General features: G+C 56.4%; 2 protein-coding genes across 3 annotated transcripts in view; one reads left to right on the top strand and one right to left on the bottom strand.

The window, feature by feature from the left end:
- TMEM132B (transmembrane protein 132B) overlaps positions 1–19,448 on the top strand; it is a 470,837-nt gene that overhangs the window by 42,614 nt on the left and 408,775 nt on the right. The gene's annotated exons all lie outside the window — the stretch shown is intronic.
- LOC133229255 (protein sidekick-1-like) overlaps positions 5,700–19,448 on the bottom strand; it is a 65,728-nt gene continuing 51,979 nt past the window's right edge. Inside the window, exons 15-17 of the mRNA XM_061385765.1 lie at positions 18,942–19,062; positions 18,492–18,621; positions 5,700–9,258 (exon numbers count right to left, since the gene is read on the bottom strand). Of these exons, the coding sequence (XP_061241749.1) occupies positions 9,013–9,258; positions 18,492–18,621; positions 18,942–19,062 (497 nt within the window). The 3' untranslated portion in view covers positions 5,700–9,012. The remainder of the gene's footprint in view (positions 9,259–18,491; positions 18,622–18,941; positions 19,063–19,448) is intronic.

The following is a 19,448-nucleotide window of genomic DNA, read 5'->3' as shown; positions in this document are numbered from 1 at the left end:
GGGAAGCAAAGGGCCTATATGGCTGAAGAAGTTAGGGAAAAGAGGTAACTTTTGGTTGCAATTTTGAAGTATTGAAAGAATCCTATGAAAGCTCCTGTGTGGACCTCTGAACAGGCTGGAGAGGTGAGAGAATATGACTCTGGAAAACAGAGCTTAATATGCAGGTGTGTTTTGATTTAGAGAAATGTAAACAAATGCTTTTGAACTGTGGTGCTGGAAAATATTCTTGAGAGTCCTTTGGACTGCAAGGAGATCAAGCCAGTCAATCCTAAAGGGAATCAGTCCTGAAAATTCATTGGAAGGACTGATGCTGAAGCTGAATCTCCAATCCTTTGGTCACCTGATGCGAAGAGCTGACTCATTATAAGAGACCCTGATGCTGGGAAAGATTGAGGGAAGACGAGAAGAGGGTGACAGAGGATGAGATGGTTGGATGGCGTCACCAACTCGATGGACATGAGTTTGAGCAAATTCCAGGAGAGAGTGAAGGACAGGGAAGCCTGGTGTGCTGCAGTCCATGGGGTCTCAAAGAGTCAGACACGACTGAGCGACTAACAGCAACAAACAGATAACCCCCACAGTCCCAGTCTACATTATAATTAGCTGGTATAAGCCTGAGGTTCAGACAGCAGCTGATGTGGGATTTTAGCTCCAGGAGAACTGTAAGCTGGGAAGACGGCCATGCAAAGCCTGTGCCTCTGGGGGACGCAGACGACCCCAGAAGCCTTTGGATCCCGCTCAGTCTGCCATGACTTCATCCTCTATCAGCCGCCTCCTGCTCTTTCCTGAGGCCTGGCGTGTGAACAGTCTCTTCCCGTCGGCTGGATGGAAGCAGCACATCAAAGAGCACAGACGAGCTGGCTGGTGGTGGATCTGGCAGAGGCAGCCCCTCTCTGGGAGCAGACACGGGCATCGGAGTCGTGCGGACCACGACCTCATCTACGCGTGGGCTCTCCCCACCCGCCATCCATCTCCCTGCTTTCCAATCATCTCTGCTAATAGCCACCAGGACTTGGTGTAGCCTCATTGAGATTCCAGTGCGTTTCCAGCATTAGTACAAGCTAGATTCTGATTCATTTGAAGGCAACAGAAAATTCAAACATGAAATTTAGTGGTGATTGTCCTTGACGTGATGAAAGACGATCAGAATTAAAGGCTACTCAGGAAGCCAGGACCAGGAGGACATAACGGGGCAAAGGACTCTGTAGGGGGTTTAGCCACTTAAGTTTTCAAATCTTGAGTTAGATAAGTATATATTTCTGAAACTTCAAAAATGGGTTGAAAAAATACATGATGCTTGTTAATACAGAGAGGATTCTGAATGACAGCTGGGACTCACACAAGCACTGTTTCTTTGCCAAAAGACCATAAGTTGTCCTGAAATGGAGCACTGCCCGCCAGTGCAATTTCAGTGTGAACTGGCTGAAGCCACTGCCCTGAGTTCTTTTTGGAACGGGGCTGTTTTTCTTCAAAGCCTACGTGCGGGCACCGTGTGGCCTGTCCCCTGCTCTTGTCCTCCCATGGACACCAGGTTGGCCTCCATTTCCTGCTCAAGGTCCCCTGAGATGGTGGCAGTGGTGACCCCAGGAATAAACCAACACCAACATTATCACCGGAGTCTGCAAACTGTCTTCCCGCCCTTTTCTCCCTTAAGCCTCACAATAACTGAGTTATATTAGAAGGAAAAAGAGCAGAGAGGGCTAGTGTTTCCCCCAAGACCACACAGCTAGGAAGTGGCCCATGGTCTTCAATGCTTGCTGATGCTCACTGCCCTGGGTGCTGGGAGAAGGCAGGAGCTGGGGGTGGGGGCGGGGTGGGGGTGCCCAGTCGGCTCGGAGCTGCAGCCCCAAGCCTTTAACAGGAGAGGATCATAGATGCTCCTGGTGAGAAGCACAAAGGCCGCCAGGGTGAGTCTCCCTCCCCTGGCTCCTCTCCTTTGTCCCCTCTCTAGAGCGAACTGTTCCCAAGTCCCAGGCATCTTTCCAGAGAGTCTCTCTACCTTTTGCACAGGTGTGTGTGTGCACGTGTGCCAGTGGACACACACATGCAGGAGCACACTTGTCTTGTGGAACAAGAACAGTGTAACTTGGGAGATTGCTTTGTACCCCTGTATGTGAGTCTGCCTCACTGAAACAGCTGCACTGTGTGGGTGTAGAAGGATTCATTTCCCACTGGGGTGACGTCTGGGCGGGGGGTGACCGGGGCGGGGAAGGCCTCATCTCTGGGCTTAATGGTGGGCGGGCCCACACTGGGAGTGGGGGTGGGTGCCACTGAGGTAGATGGTGAGGGGGTGCTCCCGAGATGCAGATGAGCCCCCCTCACTGGGGGTCCCTGGGAGGCTGTGTGGCCCCCTCTCTCCAACAGAGATGCCCCCAGAGGTCTTGCTGAGCCTCTGGTTTCTGTCACCCGTCATCTCTGGAGCTGCAAACCCCCAATCTTTCAGCCTTCAACAATCTCAAAAAAACATTCCCAAAGACTGAGAGGGCGTAGGACTGTCCCTGCAGATCCAGGACTCCACCAGATTTCTTCTGGGCTCCCTTCGGGGGTTCCATGGTGCTGTCTGGACCTCTCAAGTCAGTAGGTCAATTATGCCAGTGGCTGGTTGGAGAATTCCACAGAAATGTGTTCAAGATGCCTTAGAAATATGAATTTTTTATTAAATGATTTGAGTCTGGATCAGATTCAACCCCATAATGTCGTGGTTTGCTTAATGACTGCAGAATATTGTCTTATCTGAGGAGAAGCGGGACGTTTTAAGACCGCAGAGTCCAGAATTAACAGCTTGGAATTCTCGCCCATGCTGGCTGTTAATTGACTCTAGCTATTAAAGGGAAAGAGACTTTGGCAAACCCTAAGGCACTTGTACAAGCAAAGCCGGGGACGTGTTCAAATCATTTTAAAACAGGCGTCTGGCGAACGGATCATGTTCGGAAAACGGGCTGGTTGATCAGAAGGTCTGTGCTTCTGAATGAAGGGTCTGAAAATGGTTCCACTTCACGGCAAAGCCAGGCCTCTAACACCATCTGTGAGCGTCACAGCAATCGGCAACAAGCACGCGGAACTTCAGCTTCCTCGGGACGTCCGCAGAGGCCTTGTCACCACCTCAGAACTGCCTTTTCTTGGTGCTGCGGGGCTCCTGTGCCCTGGGCCCTCTGCCCAGAGGACGGTGGTCCAGGAGGCACACTGCTGGGCTGAGATGATCACTGCCTCCAGGTCGGGGGAGGAGGGTGAGGTGTGGGGAGGAGGGGGCACGTGTACGCAGGGGGCCAACTGGTCCCTGTTACCATTTATCTGCTGCTGCTGCTACGTCGGTTGTCGTGCCCAACTCTGTGCGACCCCATAGATGGCAGCCCACCAGGCTCCTCTGTCCCTGGGATTCTCCAGGCAAGAACACTGGAGTGGGTTGCCATTTCCTTCTCCAATGCATGAAAGTGAAAAGTAAAAGTGAAGTTGCTCAGTCGTGTCTGACTCTTCGAGACCCCACGGACTGCAGCCCACCAGGTTCCTCCGCCCATGGGATTTTTCAGGCAAGAGTAGTGGAGTGGGTTGCCATGCCTTCTCCTCCATTTATCTGAGCCACCCCCAAATGCTCTGGGTGGGTGGGCACAGCGATGCCAACTTAGGACACTCCTGGCTGGGCCATTTAAAAATAGCTCATGAAAACTAAAGTGTGGCCACGTTGTTGTTCAGTCGCTCAGTCACGTCCGACTCTTTGCAGCTCCATGGACTGCAGCATGCCATGGATCACAGCCTCGTCCAACTCGGTGAAATTGTGAGCCATGCCCTGTAGGGCCACCCAAGACGCACGGGTCATGTGGAGAGTTCTGACAAAACGTTGCCCACTGGAAAAGGGAATGGCAAACCACTTTAGCATTCTTGCCTTGAGAATCCCACGAACAGCATGAAGAGTTCCCATATGATCCAGAAATCCTACTTCTGGTCATACATCCAGACAAAACTCTAATTCAAAAAGATGCGTGTTCACAGCAGCACAATTCACAACAGCCAAGACATGGGAGCAACCTCCGTGCCCACTGACCGAGGAATGGGTACGGAAGACGTGGGGTATGATACAGTGGACACTGCTCAGCCTCGAAGAGAGTGAAATGAGGCCATGTGCAGCAACGTGGGTCAACTAGAGAGGATCATACCACGTGAGGTAAGTCAGAAAGAGAAAGACAAACGCCATACGGTACCACCATGTGGAATCTAAACGATGACACAAGCGTACCTACCTATGGGCCTGTGATAAAGAATCTGCCTGCCAATGCAGGAGACACAGGAGACATGGGTTGGGAAGATCCCCTGGAAAAGGAAATGGCAACCGTCTCCAGTACTCTTGACTGGAGTCTCCCACGGATGGTTACAGTCCAGGGGTCACAGAGAGTAGGACGTGACTGAGCACGCACACAGTAACAGCGTAAGGGTACCAACGGCCAGGCTGTGCAGGTGAACTCCTGCCCTTTCTCCTCAACGAAGGAGGCGGGCACGTGGGAGGGTGAGACCGGGGTTTCAGGCGCCTTTCTGTGTGGGCGAGGCCACCAGGCCGGCCCTGAGCTGCAGGCAGCGACCCTGCCTCCCGAGGCTGGCTGTCCCTGATGGGGCTGGGGCGGGTGTGGGAGGGGGACACTGGGGGAGGCCGACGTCCTCGGGAAGGCGGGCGTTCAGAGGTTCCACCCGCTCTGGGCCCTGCCACTGCCTCGTGTCCGCCTGGGGCAAATGGCTTCACCCTGGGCGTGTTTCTCCATGCCCGTGGGGACCCCGTGGAGCCCCCTGCAGGGCCTGGTGGAGCCTGTGACGGGCAAACGTGGGGAGTGCGTGAGGACACGCGGGGCGGCCGGCGCCCTCCACACGGCAGCTGGGGCGTCCCCGACACGGAATGTGGGCTGACCTTAACTCTGCATCTATGGGGGGCAGGGCAGAAGTAGGTGGACAAGGTGTGAAGAGACAAAGGAGGCGCTCACCCCTGGCTGTCAGCACTGCTTGCTCCGTTGGTGGCTGCTTCTGGAGTGACACCAGAACTGCGGTCCGCTTCTCCTTCCTGCCCCCGGCCCGGTCCTCCCAGCACACATCTTCCTTGGGCAGCATCAGCCCAGAAAACTGGATACCTGGGCCCGACTCCCAGAGAGTCTGTGCCCCCGGGCCTGGCAGGGCGCGGGCACTGGGAGTTTTGAGTGCCGTGTGGAGAACCGCCCTCTGCGGCCGGCAGGCCCTGAGGACGAGGGGAAGGCTGAGCCCTCCCGGCGGACCCGGGAACACACAGCAGCTGGAGCGGGCGGGAAGGCGCTCAGGCTGCCTGAGCCGGCGGGACCCTCACAGAGGGGACGGAGTGAGTGCCTCCCCCGCGTCCGGTCTGTGGCTGGCTGGGAGCAGTCTCCCTTTCAGCACCTGTGGAGCCTTCAGAGGGCATGCCGGGGGCAGGTGAGGGTGGCCACTGTCCACTCCAGGGGGTGCGGGCCCCACGCTGCCTGCCTCAGGCCCTGGCGACCCGCCAGGCTGCTCCCGGGCGTGCCTCTCCCTGGGAGAGCTCCAGCTGAGCCCCTCCGACCTCACCTGCCCCCAGCGTCCACACCTGCCTTTCCGGGAGGGGCAGGGCCGCGTGGCCTCCACACGGCGTGGGGCTGGCCTTTCAGCATTCCTTCAGCCCGAGAACCCCTGAGTCGTTGCGTGCACACTCACTGAAGAAAAGCACAGGCACACAAGGAACAAAATGATGCTTTTATTAAAAATCGAACCCATAGCACCTCTCTTCCTACAAGTGTTTTTGTTTTTAAAGGAGATCTAGTTTTCTGCACAATTTCAGAAAATGCGGCCAGGAAAAGTTCAGGACTGACCCAAGCCCCCAATAAACCAGCAGGTGAGGCTGACAGGGAACGAGGCGTGGCCGCCGACCAGTCCCAGGGTTCCCTCCTGATCCCACCTCTCTGACGGTCCACATGGCAGATGCTGAGCCAGAGAGTGGCGTCTGGATATGCGGACTGACGACTCGCTGGGAGAAGCCACCCTAATCCTAACTACGCTGTGTGCCAGGAATTTGTAAAAACCGAAAACCATGCCATGAACCATTAGAACCATCACGCAAACATGCTGCGGTCCGGTCGCCGTCAAGGGCAAGGGCAGCATCAACAGGGCTTCGCGGAGTGCGTGCCGCCCCCCATGGTCTCCCCCAACGCTGCCCCACGGCTCGTTTTCCTCCATGACGGCGTGTACCAAGGGCTCCTTAAAATCATGGCTGGGGATGGGAGGGCCTCTCTTTGGGCTGATTTATTCAGAGGGAGGAGGTGCAGGAGATCCAGGAGACGTGCTCCACGGCCGCCAGGTGTGGGGACTGTCCACGGCCCCGCCCTGCCGCTCACCGGCCTGGAAACCTGGGAGCCCCGGCGGGGGAGGGGGAAGCCTGGGCACACCCATCTCTGCTGCTCAGGCAGAGAGTGCGGCCCTGCGGCCGTGGTCCTCACGGGAAGGGCAGCTCGCCTGTCCATCGCCGGGCCCTGGATGGGGTCCCCGCGAGGCCGAGCGCTGCACATCTGCAGGGCATTGCTGCGGGAGCAGGCAGGAGAGGACAAGCCTCCTGCCTCCGTTAGAGAAATGGTGCCTGTCCTGGGTTCAGAACCAGGATTACAATCCAATATCCATTTCCCTATCATGTGATTTTGTTTTTTTTCCCTCCCTCAAGAGGAGAGGTTAGGAACCCACGCTTCTCAATGTCACACGGTCTGGAAGCTGAAATCTAACCAGAAACACCCAGTTCTCCCTTGGGTCCAGCAGCTCTCACGCCCCAGAGCCCTGGGACCACGGGGCCAGGCACCAGTGCCAGTGCCATGGCAGCCGCGAGCCGCAGCCTCAGGCCCATGGCAGCCGTGAGCCGCAGCCTCAGGCCCACAGTTCCGTCCCGAACACTGGGCTCCAAGCAGAGAGAACAGGAAGTGTAAGGAGCCTGGGGAAAAGGTGCTGCTGTCACAAAACCCCAGAGCGGGACACACACCTCAAACCAAACTGTCCTTGTGCCAGGACATTCCGGCACGCTCCCGTCAGCTAGGCAAGGCTCCCTATGGCTTAGAGGGCAGAGCGCGAAGGCAGAGTGTGTCCACGTTCTCTGTCCACTGCTTGTCTCCCAAGAAATTCGAGGTGCAGCCCCGCGGCTTCCTGTCCACTCCCCATCTGGGGCCCGAGAGGACAGAGGCCGGCCTGTCCAGGGAGATGGGGGGCTAGTCTTTGCAGGGGAGGCTTTGGGCGGAGCATCCAGGATTTTTGGTTTAGAACGTTTCCCCTCCACTCAGAGAAGGAAGGAGAGAAAGGAGAGATGGAGGGAGGGGGAGGGGGGCCAGGGGGAGGGGGATGGGTGGAGGAAGGGGGGCGGCAAGAAAGGAACTTTTCCACACCTCCTACCTCTACTTTTGGAGAAACCGAAAAGGGTTTTCTATCCAACACAAAACTCTAAAACAGAAAAGGTGTTTTTTTTTTTCCTCACACAACACAAACTTTTCTTGGTCTCCTGGGGTCACACTCTGCAACTCCGAAAGCAGAGGGTCAAGATGGCCCTCTGCCCTGAGGAGGCGGGAAGAGGGAAGGAGAGACCCCACAGACCACGTGATACAGCCTGGCCCTGAGACAGGATCCTTACTGGCATTGGCCAGGCGCTGGCTCGGGGACAGGCCGGCCCCCCAGGAGGACGGACCGGCCCTGCTCCCCTGTGCTGGGGGTGTGGACAGGCCCCTGCTGACCAGGCTGGTCACGGGGCCTTCCCACAGGCCCTGCGGGCACACCCTGGAAAATTCTAGACTGGGACCAGGGCTGGGGCTTGACCACCTGCACCTCCCACTCACTGCACAAAAGCGATGTGACGCGCTGGGGGCGGGGCTATGATGCGCTGGGGGCGGGGCTACAGCTTGGACTCATTTTCAGAGCAGCTCAAGCTACTTCCATTTAGCTAAAAATAAACGAAAACAAAATAATAACAATTACAGGGAAAAAAGGTTTCCAGAAAACCCGTTAAGGCGAAGAGCTGGCCGGGGGTCGGGGGCGGGACCACAGCGCTGCGCCAAGGAAGGGCACGACCACCCGCACGGGAGGGCCTGGGGGGCACAGGGCGGGGTGGGGGGGGGGACTGGGGACCCCATTTTCTCAGAGCCGTTCTGCTTTACTTGGAGACGCCGCGGCTCTGTCTTTCCCGCGGACAAAGCTAAACAATGAACAGAAAGGCACTGCAGACAGCTGAGACGCATTCATTTCATGTGGCATATTTTAAAAAAAGATAAAAAGATTTAAAAAATACTCTGGTTAACAATGCACACCTCTTACACAACCAGCGATTCTGCGGCCGCTGTCTCGTTTCCTCGGGGCGGGGCAGGCGGGCCTGTGCTGTGCACTTGGGAGGAGCTTGGGGGGGCCGGTGGCGGGGGCAGGAGGTGGCTTCCAGATGGGACGCTTCCCGCTCCTGGATGATGGGGGTTGAAAGAAAGGACCGAAGCGGGAAAGCCCCGAGTATTTCACCCCTGGAATGAGCCTTGGCCTCTGCTGCCCTGTTGCCAGGAACTGTGAAGCCGGCTCCTCGCCTAAAGCTGCCGACTGAGGACATTTCAGAGACGGACACTCAAGGTCGGGAGGCCCCGGGCCCAGGTCAGACACCTGCTCCTCGCGCCGGGAGTCCCCGGTGGGCGCTGGTTCTCAGGCAGGAGGTAGAGCAGAGAGAGGAGAGGCCTGGAGGGCCCCCGCCCCCTCCCCCCAGCCTTCCCGGGCTGCACGATGGAGAAGCCAGGCCCCCAGGACTCAGGCCTTCCCAGGTCGGGGTGCCGAGCCCTTGCACCCGGCGAAACACACCTTCTCGTAAAAAGAAAAGAAAATCAAAGAAACCTGCTTCCTGCAGCGATGTTACAAAAAGCCAGTTAAAAAAACGTTCCTAATTGAAATCGTGTTCACAGGGGGTGAAATCAACCATCAGCGTCAGATCCTCTCAACCCAGCTCGAGCCCAGTTCCAGGAAGTGATTGTCTCGACACGGCGGCCGCTCAGCTCACACGAAGGACGAGAAGCCGGTGAGCGGAGTCCGGGCGCCGCGGGCCGCGGGCGCGAACACGGCGCTCTGCGTGGTGACCACCGCGCGCGGGGCCGGCCCAGCCTCCGCTCCCGCCACCGCCTCGTATCTGTGCGGGGCCGCGCCCGCGCGCCGCTTCCATGAGTTGTAGTAGGTGGGGTCGCTCAGGTAGTGGTTGACGAACGAATGCTGGGGTGGCGCGTCCTCGGACTCGGAGTCAGTGACCTGTGGGCGGGCGGACGGACGAAACAGGCTCAGCCAGGCGGCCAGGACAGGGGAGGCCTGGGGCTCAAGGAGCGCGTGGAAGGGGGCTGGCGTGGGAGGGTATGCGGGTGGTCTTGAAGGGGCGGCCCTGGCGGGAGGAGCGGCCACGGAGAATGGGGGGTGTCGAGGAGGGAGGGGGCCACGGGGGAGGGGAGGGCCACACGGGGGTTGGGGCCGAGGGGGTGGGGCCACAGGGTGGGGGAGGGGCACACGGGGGTGGAGGGTGGGGGAGGGCCTCACGGGAGTGGGGGCCACAGGGTGGGGGGAGGGCCACACAGGGGTGGGGCCACAGGGTGGGGGAGGGACACACGGATGTGGGGGAGGGACACACAGGGGTGGGGCCACAGGGTGGGGGAGGGACACACGGGGTGTGAGGGGGCCACACGGGAGGGAGGGCCACATGGGGGTGGGGACTGGGGGCCACGGGGTAGGGGAGGGACACAGGGTCGGGGAGGGCCATGGGGGTGTGGGCCACGGGGGGGTGGGGGCCACAGGGCGGGGGAGGGACATGGGCATGGGGGTGGCTGTGGGCAGCAGGGCTGAGCGGAGAGGAGTGGCCATCTAAGGCGGGTGGCACATCTCACCTGTTTGTCTCCCTTTTCTCTCCCCCCACCACCTGGGTGTGGACTACCCCAGGGCCCACCTCCACAAGACCACGGAGAGCTCAGCGTGTCCACGGGGGTCAAGCTGGGCAGCGGGAGCCAGCTCTTTCCTCCCAGAGGCTCTGCTCCCCTGCCTGTCCCTGTGCCTGAGTGAGTCCCAGGACATGAATCCACTGTACTCTGGCTTCAGGAGTCTGCACTCCAACCCCTCCCAGGACAGGTCTACACACCATCTCCTCTCTCAGGACATGTCTACACCCAATCCCCTCCCAGGATAGCTCTACACTCCATTCCCTACAAGGACAGGTCTACACACCATCTCTCTCAGGACAGGTCTACACTCCATCGCCTCCCAGGACAGGTCTACACTCCATCCCCTCCCAGGACAGGTCTACACTCCATTGCCCCCCAGGACAGGTCTACACTCCATTGCCTCCCAGGACAGGTCTACACTCCATCCCCTCCCGCAACAGGTCTACGCCCCATCTCAAGGACCAGTCTATACTCCATCCCCTCTCAGGAGAGGTCTATACTCCATCTCCTTCCAAGGACAGGTCTACACTCCAACCCCTCCCAGGACAGCTCTACTCCATCTCCTTCCAAGGACTGGTCTACACTCCATCCCCTCCCAGATCAGGTTTACACAGCCCCCAGGGGATGCTCTGTGTTCTGTGGAGAATGCTGCAGTGCCCGGGAGTGTGGAAGGCCCAGGCACTGCAGACTGCCCGAGACTATGGCGCAGGCCCCCAGACCGAGGGTCTGATGGTGAGCTCAGTCAGGGTGAGGAGACGGTGTCCTCCGTGGGACACATGCCACATCCATGCCGACCTCCGTGGGGAGGTTTCCAAGGACAGAGGCCCTAATTGAGTGTGGTGTCTGCTGTCCAATGTCCTGGGGCCCTTCCCTCTGCATCGCCGAGGGACCTGACCCCTCACCTCGGGGTCCCAGAGCAGCCAGTGGAGGAGGCGGGTGGCTCATGGAGGTTCAAGGTCAGTGAGCCAATGGGAACCCGCCCTGGGAGTTTTCCCGCCGCTCCCGGAAGAGCTGAGTGCTTCCCTGGGGGACGGGGCCGTGGGCCCACCAGGTGGCCCCCAAAGCCACTGCTAAGTCGCTTCAGTCGTGTCCAACTCTGTACGACCCCATAGACGGCAGCCCACCAGGCTCCCCGGTCCCTGGGATTCTCCAGGCAAGAACGCTGGAGTGGGTTGCCATTTCCTTCGCTGGGACACAACAAAACCATGGCACAGAATGGAGAGGGGAGACTCAGAGCTGTTCCTTCAGCTTCTCGCTGTTCCTCTAGGGAGAGGGTGAGTGCGCCCGCCCCATCTTGGGACACATGGGGCCATGGTGAAGGCCTCGGGGCTCCTGTTCAGGTCTCGCTTTTGCTTCCACGAGAAAGCACAGGATTAAAATGCCATTCCTTGTCCTGCTGCCTGCTCTGTTTATTGTTGATATGACATTATTATTTTTTAATGAGGATGTATTTTAGTGAGTTAGAATTATTGACAGAAAGGAAACGCTGCGGGGTCTTTTTTTTTCAAGTTTCCTGTGTGATGTGAAGTAGCGATGTGAGTCCGTTTCCCAGGAAACCGAGGAAGGCCAGCCTGTGATTGGATGAGTCTGCAGACCCGACCATGAGTTTCTAAAGGCGCGTGGATGCCTGGCAAGCAGCTAACAGAGATAATCCCAGGACTTCTGGTGCTGTGCTGGCAAGATGAAAGACTCCAATATTATTAGAGGATTAATTAAGTGAGAGGGGGCTGGTCTAAGTTGGCTGAAGCCAGAGAGACCTTGAAACCTGTTTCTGTGGATTTTGAAAATAATTTTTAAGATGTGATTTGAACAGTAGCCCTGATATAATTCGTAAGCAGCTGGGCGATAAAATGGAGAGAAAGCCCCTTATTTCTAAGTGGAGAAACATCAAGAGCCACAGCGTGTGTCCTGCGAGGCTGCTGGTCTAATTCAGAGCCACTCTGATCAGCCAGGTTCTCCTGCACCTGTGAGCCGGTTCTCAGAATTGTCACTCGAGTAACATTGCTGAAAACGGTTAAAAAACACCCCAGGGAGAAAATGACAGCATCACAATTTTTTTTTTTCTTTCAGTGAAGTATTAGCTTTGCAGAAGAGCTTTTCCGGCAGAGAGCTCACAGGGTTTTTGCCTCTGGAGGGGAGGGTGGGCAGTAAGGGTGGGCAGGGGACCCCCTACCTGGCTCGTCAACCAACTACCAATACAAAAAGTACTTCCAGAATGGCCAGAAGGAGCAGCAGGTCTTCCCCACAGTAGAACAGTGACTTAACTGGGGGAAAATCAAATTATCAACAATCATTTAGAGTCCCTGGAAATGGTGCCAAGGGCATATAGCAAATGGGGCAAGATTTATTGCAGAAAATCTAAAATCACTAAGAAGAGCAAGAGTCTGAGCTGCTTGAACTCTGACCTGCTCCCCCACCCCCAGCTGGGGTGACCGAAGCTCCACTTGGGGAGGGGGAGGCACATGTGGCCGAGAAGCCAGGGCCCCTCCCCTAAGACTCCAGGAATTTGGTTTGACCTGGAGGAGGAAGCCGCGGGCATCTCCCAGCCAGCTGCTTGTCCCCAGCTCCACGATGCAGAGGTATTCCTGGAGGTGTGGTCAGAGAACTGAGCTCCCCTCCTCATCGGGGCTGCTGGGAGGCTGGCCAACGTGCACCAGGTTGGCAGGCTGCCTCGCCCTCGTGGCTGGTGGAAGGAGCTCCATGCAGGGGGGGCGCAGCCAGAAACCCAGGGGCGTCCATCCCCACCCAGTGCCTCACTGGTCACCATGGAGAAGGGGGCCGTTGTCCCCACCCCAGCTTTGGTGCTGTGACACAGAGGTCCTCATGGCGGGAGAGTCAGCTCTTCTGAACAGAGAGCTCCCAGCTCTGCCTCAGGGGGTAGCTTTATTTGGACCATGGCATGCCTCAGGGCAGGTGTCCCTGCTGGCTCGGATGGTGCCTGCAGGGCAGGAGACCCAGGTTCAGTACCTGGGTCAGGAAGGTCCCCTGGAGAAGGGCATGGCTACCCACTCCAGTATTCTTGCCTGGAGAATCCCATGGATAGAGGAGCTGAACGTGGACATGACTGAGTGACTTAACACTTTCACTTTTCATGCCTCAGGGCATTGCTGGAAACTGTGGAGGCCTCAGGGGCGAGAAATGAAGAGCTAAGTCCTTGAAAGCAGCAAGTGGAGCAATAAATGCGCCAGAGGTTTAACGGGAGGACCAGGCAAAGAGACAGCTGACGGGAGCCCTCTTGGGCTTAGAGAAGAATTCAGAGATTAACAACGTCCTGCTGCTGCCTGGGCTGTGATTGGATCCAACTGTGGAGTAATTTATACCCTGGAGCCTTGTCGAAAATAAGAGAGCTGCCAGGGAGAGAAGGTTAACAGCTGGGTGTGATACCAGCTGTGTGGGCCTTCCCAAACCTTAGTGGGGAGGTCAGAACAAGAGACAAGGGGATGCCTAGTGGAGATCTCAGTCGTCCCTGGTTATGGAAACCACATGCCTGCCCAAGGCCACACCTCGGAGGGGTGATGTCAGAGCGGACTCGTTGCTGAGGACGTGGCTTCCCTAACTAGTCCAGACGAGTCACTGAACAAATAAGCCAACAACGACAACAGACAGAGGGGGTTGAATATGGGTATTCAAAGTGAATACAAGATACTATTTAAAATATGTTCTTGTTTTCAAAAAACAGCAAAGTGTGATACATACACAGGGGAAAAAAAGCAGGGAGCCTCAGATATTGGCAGGCAAAGAATTTAAAAGTAGCTATTATAATATGTTCAAAGAACTGAAGGAAACCATGTTTAAAGAATTAAAGTATGCTGACACTATCACACCAAGTGGAGAATATCAATAAAGAGATAGAAATGACTTAAAAGGACCGAATGAGAAGCTCCGGAGTTGAAAAATACCATAACCAAATGCAAAATTCACCGGGGGCCTCAACAGTAGATCTGAGCTGACAGAGGAAGGACTCAGCGCACTTGGAGACAGACTGAGAGGCTGCTCGCCGTGGTCAGTCACTCAGTCACGTCTGGCTCTAGTCCAAGTGACCCTGTGGACTGTAGCCCATCAGGCTCCTCTGTCCGTGGGATTTTTCAGGCAAGAATATTGGGGTGGGTCATGCAACTTGAAAAACAAAGAGAAAAGAATGAAAAAAAAAATAAACACAGACCGGAACACCTGATAAGCGTGACAAAGCTGAGCGCAGCAGCCTGTGCGCAACGAGAACACGGGGTGAGAAGAGAGGGAAAGCAGCAGAAAGACGGTTGAGAGTCACATGACTTAGAACTTCCCAAATCTGGTAAAAAAAAAATCAAGCAAACAAAAAAAACAACTGCATACTTAACAAGCTCAATATACCACAAGATAAACGGAACAAGAGCCACACCCAGACACGTCACAGTTACAGCTAAAATTCTGAAAGACAAAGGCAAAAGAAACTCTTGAAATCGAAGGGAGAAAAATGACTCATCCAGCCCAAGGGAATTCAAATTACGCTAACAGCTGACTTCTGGTCAGAAAAAATGGAGGACAGGAGGCAATGGGCAGGTGTTGAAAGAAGACTGTCAGTCACAAATCTTTTATTTGGCAAAACTGTTTTCATAAATGAAGATGAAATAGGACATTCTGAGATGAAAACAGAAAAATTAATTGCTAGCAGACCTGCCTTATAAGAAATACTAATGGAAGATGGTCAGATTGAAGGCCAGTGACACCAGAGAGCAAATCAAATCCACACACACACAAAAGCAGCAACAAGATCATCACATAGGGAATTATAAAAGGCAGTGTAAGGACTTAGTCTCCTTTCTTCTCTTATCTGATTTAAAAAGCAATTTCCTAAAGCATTAGGTAATAATTATATTGTTGGGTCCATGATATAGAGAAATGTAACAATTATAGTGGAACACAAAGGTGGGGAGAAATGAGAACCAAAAATCGCAAACAGAAGGGTTAACGTGATAAGCTCCAATACTTGCTCACCTTTCTCCTCTCAACTTCTTTAAAAGGTACAGAATTCTGTACAGGTAGAAAGATGCATCCTTGGGTCTGTCACGAATATGGATGCGTATAATAATAAGCACAAATGGGGAGGAGAGAATAGATCTATACAAGAATAAAGTTTCTATATGTCACTGAGATTTAGAATAAATCTAAAGCACATACTAATACGAGGGCAATCACTATAAAAAGCAACTGAAAAAATATAGTAAAAGCAAAACAAGGGAATGAAAATATCCCCCGGATATACACTAGAAAGTAGGCGCTTAACAACAGCAGCAAAATGACAGTGAAGGAAAAACACAGAAGCAGAGATACGAGGCTGATGGACGGCAAGCAGCAAGCGGCAGGCGTAACTCTGGAGTCAGCAGCAACCACACTAACTGTGAATGGATCAAACAACCTGGTGAGCAGGAGGCACTGCAGGATGAATGAGACGGCATGATCCAACTGTATGCTGTCAACAAGAGACACATTTCAGATCCAAGGCTTCAAACAAGTTGAGAGTGAAGTGATGGAAATGATATGCTGTGTGCACCGGAACCAAAAGACAGCCGGAGCGACTGTGCTGATGTCAGGCCAAACAGACGAAAACTGTGACTGGAGACCAAGAGGGACATGCTATACTGAAAAAGAGTCTGTCCACCATGAAGACACCACAGTTATAGACAGACACGCATCTGCAAACAGAGCCCCCAGGTACAGGAGATTAAAGCTGCCGGAAACGGAGAGAGACATAGAGAATGTTGACAGTAACTGTTGGAGACCTCGGTACGTTAACAGATGGCGGAAAGATCGAGAGTGTGGAAGGCGTGAACGGCACGATAAATCAACTGGACGTGGCAGACACACACGGAACTCTCCACACAGCAACAGCAGAGCAACACGGCCTTTTCAAGGGGTTCTTACAGCACAGGCCAGATGCTGCCCGCAAGACAAGACTCAATAAATATAAGAGGGCTGGAGATATACAAAGTATGTTCTTTGACCACAGCGGGATAAAATTAAAAACCATTAACAGCAGAAAATTTGGGAAGCTCATAAATGTGAGGAAACTAAAAACACACACCTAAATAGCCTATGCGGTGAAGACGTGAACTGTGCAGTGTGTGAATGACGTCTCAGTCTGGTTAAGAGACCAGACTAGTTCAAAGGAAAGGCTCCCATCGGAGCTGGCACTTCCAAGACCCCATGAATCTGCCTACAACTCTCCCAGGTTGTAAGGTTCAAAGCTGGGCCCCAGGAAGACGACAGAGCACAGAATTCTGGGGGGAAAGACGGGCCTCACTGCATCTACCCGAGAACTCAGGAGCAGACGGGGAGCCCAGGAACGTGAGTTCTTAGCCTGGACTCCCGGAGCCTTCACAGGAGGTGCCCGCCCACCACAGGCTTTGGGGGGCCTGGAACCCCAGGTTCAAGGTGACATGCCTTGGTAGAGACGGCGTCCGCACTTTTGATCAACTTTCTAGAACCAGAAAGTGTTAGGACCCGCAAAGCATCTGTGGGAATCCGGGAAGGAGCCTCTTCCTCCAGGCACAGGGCATGCCACGGCCCGCCCTCACTCAGCCATGCGTCCCGGGCTAGGAGAACTCGGCTGGCCTGGTGGGAGGGACGGAAGGGAGCCCGCCGCCTGGGTCTGCATCCAGGTCCACCCAGGAGTGCGTGTCTGGGGAAGACACTCAAAACCCCGGCAAGCCTCAGCTCTCCCACCTGTTACGTGAGGATCCGAACGGCCTCCTTGCAGGATTTAGAGGGCATTTCCCATCCCTCTCGCCTCCTACCCTCACCCGCTCCCTTCTTCCCTTCTTGCTGCCTCCTTCCCCGTGTCTGTGTGTGCATGAGTGCACACGTGTATGCATACATGCGTATAGGCCTAGCGCCCACAGGCATCTAATGATCCTCCATGCGAATCAGCTGGATCTGACTTGCAAAACGCCCCCGTGTGTGAGAGGACAGACAGACTGGCCTGCGTTTAACCCATTTTGAGCATGCTTTTATGAACAAATAGTCAGAATCCATGAATTCCCAGTCCTGGCAATGCTGGGAATGGCCTCTGTGGCCCGGGTGTTGGGTGGGAGAAGAGGGGAAGGGCGGGGGCCAGTGGGCCCTGCAAGATGAGGGTGAGGGTGCATGTGTGGGGTGGCCTCGGCCTTAGGGGTGTCCTGGGGACACGGACGAGAACCGCCTGCCTCCAGGCCTGGCTGAGGAAGCACTCAGCACTTAGCCCAAGTGGAGCTGGAAAGCCCGCGAGGCAGCACAGGGTCGCTGTGAGCATCGTCCACGATGCTCTTCGAGCCCAGGAAGGTGGGGGCGGGCTCCTCCTCTGACCGCTGACCCGGGGAGCGCTGGACGGCAGCCCACCCCTTCCCGACGCGCCGTCTTTGGGACCAGTGGCTGGAAAAGGCCGCGGCCTCCTCGTCAGGAAGCTGGGCTCAGCGTTCTCGCTTTTCCCTCCACAGACAGCCCCTCGCGCGGACACAGCGCTCCTCCTGCACGCCCGCAGGGTGGCTTGCCGCTTCCAGGAGCCCACGGCTGCGGCGCAGACGGGCAGCCAGCGCCCGCGTCCACGGAGCATGGAGGCCGAGCGGCCCGGCCACTGGGCCCCCTGCCTGGGGGCTGGCCCATGTGGGCTCCTACACAAACCACAGTTTGAAAGAAGCCGTTTAATTGAGCCTGAGGGTGCAATCAGTCCTAAACTCAGGTCAAAATGAAGGTGAGACTTATTTTAGATTAAATATTGATTTAGAGTGTGAATGCCAAGCGGTGGGGTGGGCCTGCATGTCTGGCAAACAGCTTGGTGAATTCGTCCCTGTCGCGGCGTCTCTGAAACCCCGCGGTCAGGACTGGGCGCCAAGCTCCCTAACCGCGTCCACTGGTTCGCTCCTGTGAGATGGGCTCGTGGGGAAGGGGCTTCCCCGTGGAAGTGGGGCTCCTCACGGCGCCCCCACGGCTCCCTCCAGGGAATGTCCCCTCCCAACACAGAGACCTTGCCCAGGACGGGCCCAGCCCCGCAGTCAGTACCCAGGCACCAAGATGTGTGGGGCGGGGTCCTGGGGGTCACGGCTGGAGGCTGATACCCCTCGGGGGCGGGGTCTCCCTGGTCCCGGGGCTCCCGCCCTGCTCCGGTGACCCCGGTAACTGACCCAGCGGTGCTGTGACCAAAGCCCGCGCTGGCGCACAGGAGGCTGGCGGGAGGGGAAGCCCCTGTCTGGCGTGGGCGGGGGTCCAGGTTCTACCAGTAGGGTGGGTTCGGGCCCCCGTTACCCCTCGGGGGTCCAGAGGCCACCACGTTCCCTGGTGACCTTCAGGTCGGCCAGGTCTCTTTTCTGAGCGCAGAGCTAAGCAAGGAGGTTTGCGAACCCAAAGTCCACTCTGGACCAGGGACTGATCGGGGAGGTGGCCTCGCGCACCAGAGACGAGCATGGACCCTCCCCGTCCGGGAAGGGGCGCCTTCTGTCCCGGCTCTGCCTGCTCCGAGCCTGTGTGTGTGGAGACGCGGCTGAGACCAGGGCAGGGCCCCGGGGCGACGGGAGGGGCCGCAGCCCGCAGCAGGGCGCGGGCACCCACCTCGGACTCCGTGGCGTCGCCCGGCTTCTCCTGGAGCGCCCCGCTCTCGGTCAGCGCGGCGCCGTTGTACTTGTTGCAGAGGTCTTCGTCGGAGTAGTGCAGCCCGCCGGGGCTCGGCCGCGGCGGGGACCTGGGGGACGGCACACCAGTCAGCCCCGCCTCCTGGCCCGCCCCCTGGCCTCATCGCGGCTGCGTCGAGGAAAGCCATGCACAGCCTCTGGCACCGTTTCGGTGCCACGCAAGCAGTTCCCAGGCCGCCCACAGCTTCCAGTGACGCCCGGAGGGGCCGGAGGTTCCCCAAGACCAGGTCCCTACACCTGAGACCTGCCTCTTTATCTCTAGAAACGTCCTTAAACCATTGCTAGCACCCGCCCTCCTGCCCTGGGATTCGGGGGACTCGTGGGCGTGGGCCTGGCCGGCGTGGCCCTGGGGTGGGTGCTGCATCCCTACCTGGTCCCATTCTTCTTGGAGAAGGTGTTCTTGACGTTGAGGTGGCGGCTGTTTAGCTCCAAGGCGGCAAACCCTCCGTTGTCCAGGGTCACGGACTCCTCCATGTTGGAGATGCTCTTACCTACATATGGGCGGAGGCGGCGCAGATGCGCGTCAGGAAATGGACGTCAGGGGTCCAGCCCCGAGCCTCGTGGAGCAGGGCAGGCTGCCCAGGGTGCTCCGGACCGCCTGCTGGACAAGCCCCAGGCCTGGCGACCCGAGTCAGCGCCCAGGGCAGGCGGAGTCAGGCTGGGGTGTACGGCTACACGTCAACCGTGGAGCAAAACGATATTAGCATTTTGGTGTTTCTTTTCCTTGATGCCAAAATCAAGTTGTTGTTGTTTTTTTTATCAGTGTCTTATTAAAGAATAGTCAGAGTGCATGAACCTTTTACACCATTGAGGATATTCAATAAATTTCACAATAAAGGCCCAGTCAGAACAAGGAAGTAAGTGGAGGGTAAACATA

The sequence above is a fragment of the Bos javanicus genome, chromosome 17, assembly GCF_032452875.1.
Source record: "Bos javanicus breed banteng chromosome 17, ARS-OSU_banteng_1.0, whole genome shotgun sequence".
In the NCBI taxonomy this organism is placed as follows: Eukaryota; Metazoa; Chordata; class Mammalia; order Artiodactyla; family Bovidae; genus Bos; species Bos javanicus.
Note: the sequence above shows the minus strand (reverse complement) of the source record. Positions and strands in the feature narration are given on the sequence as shown.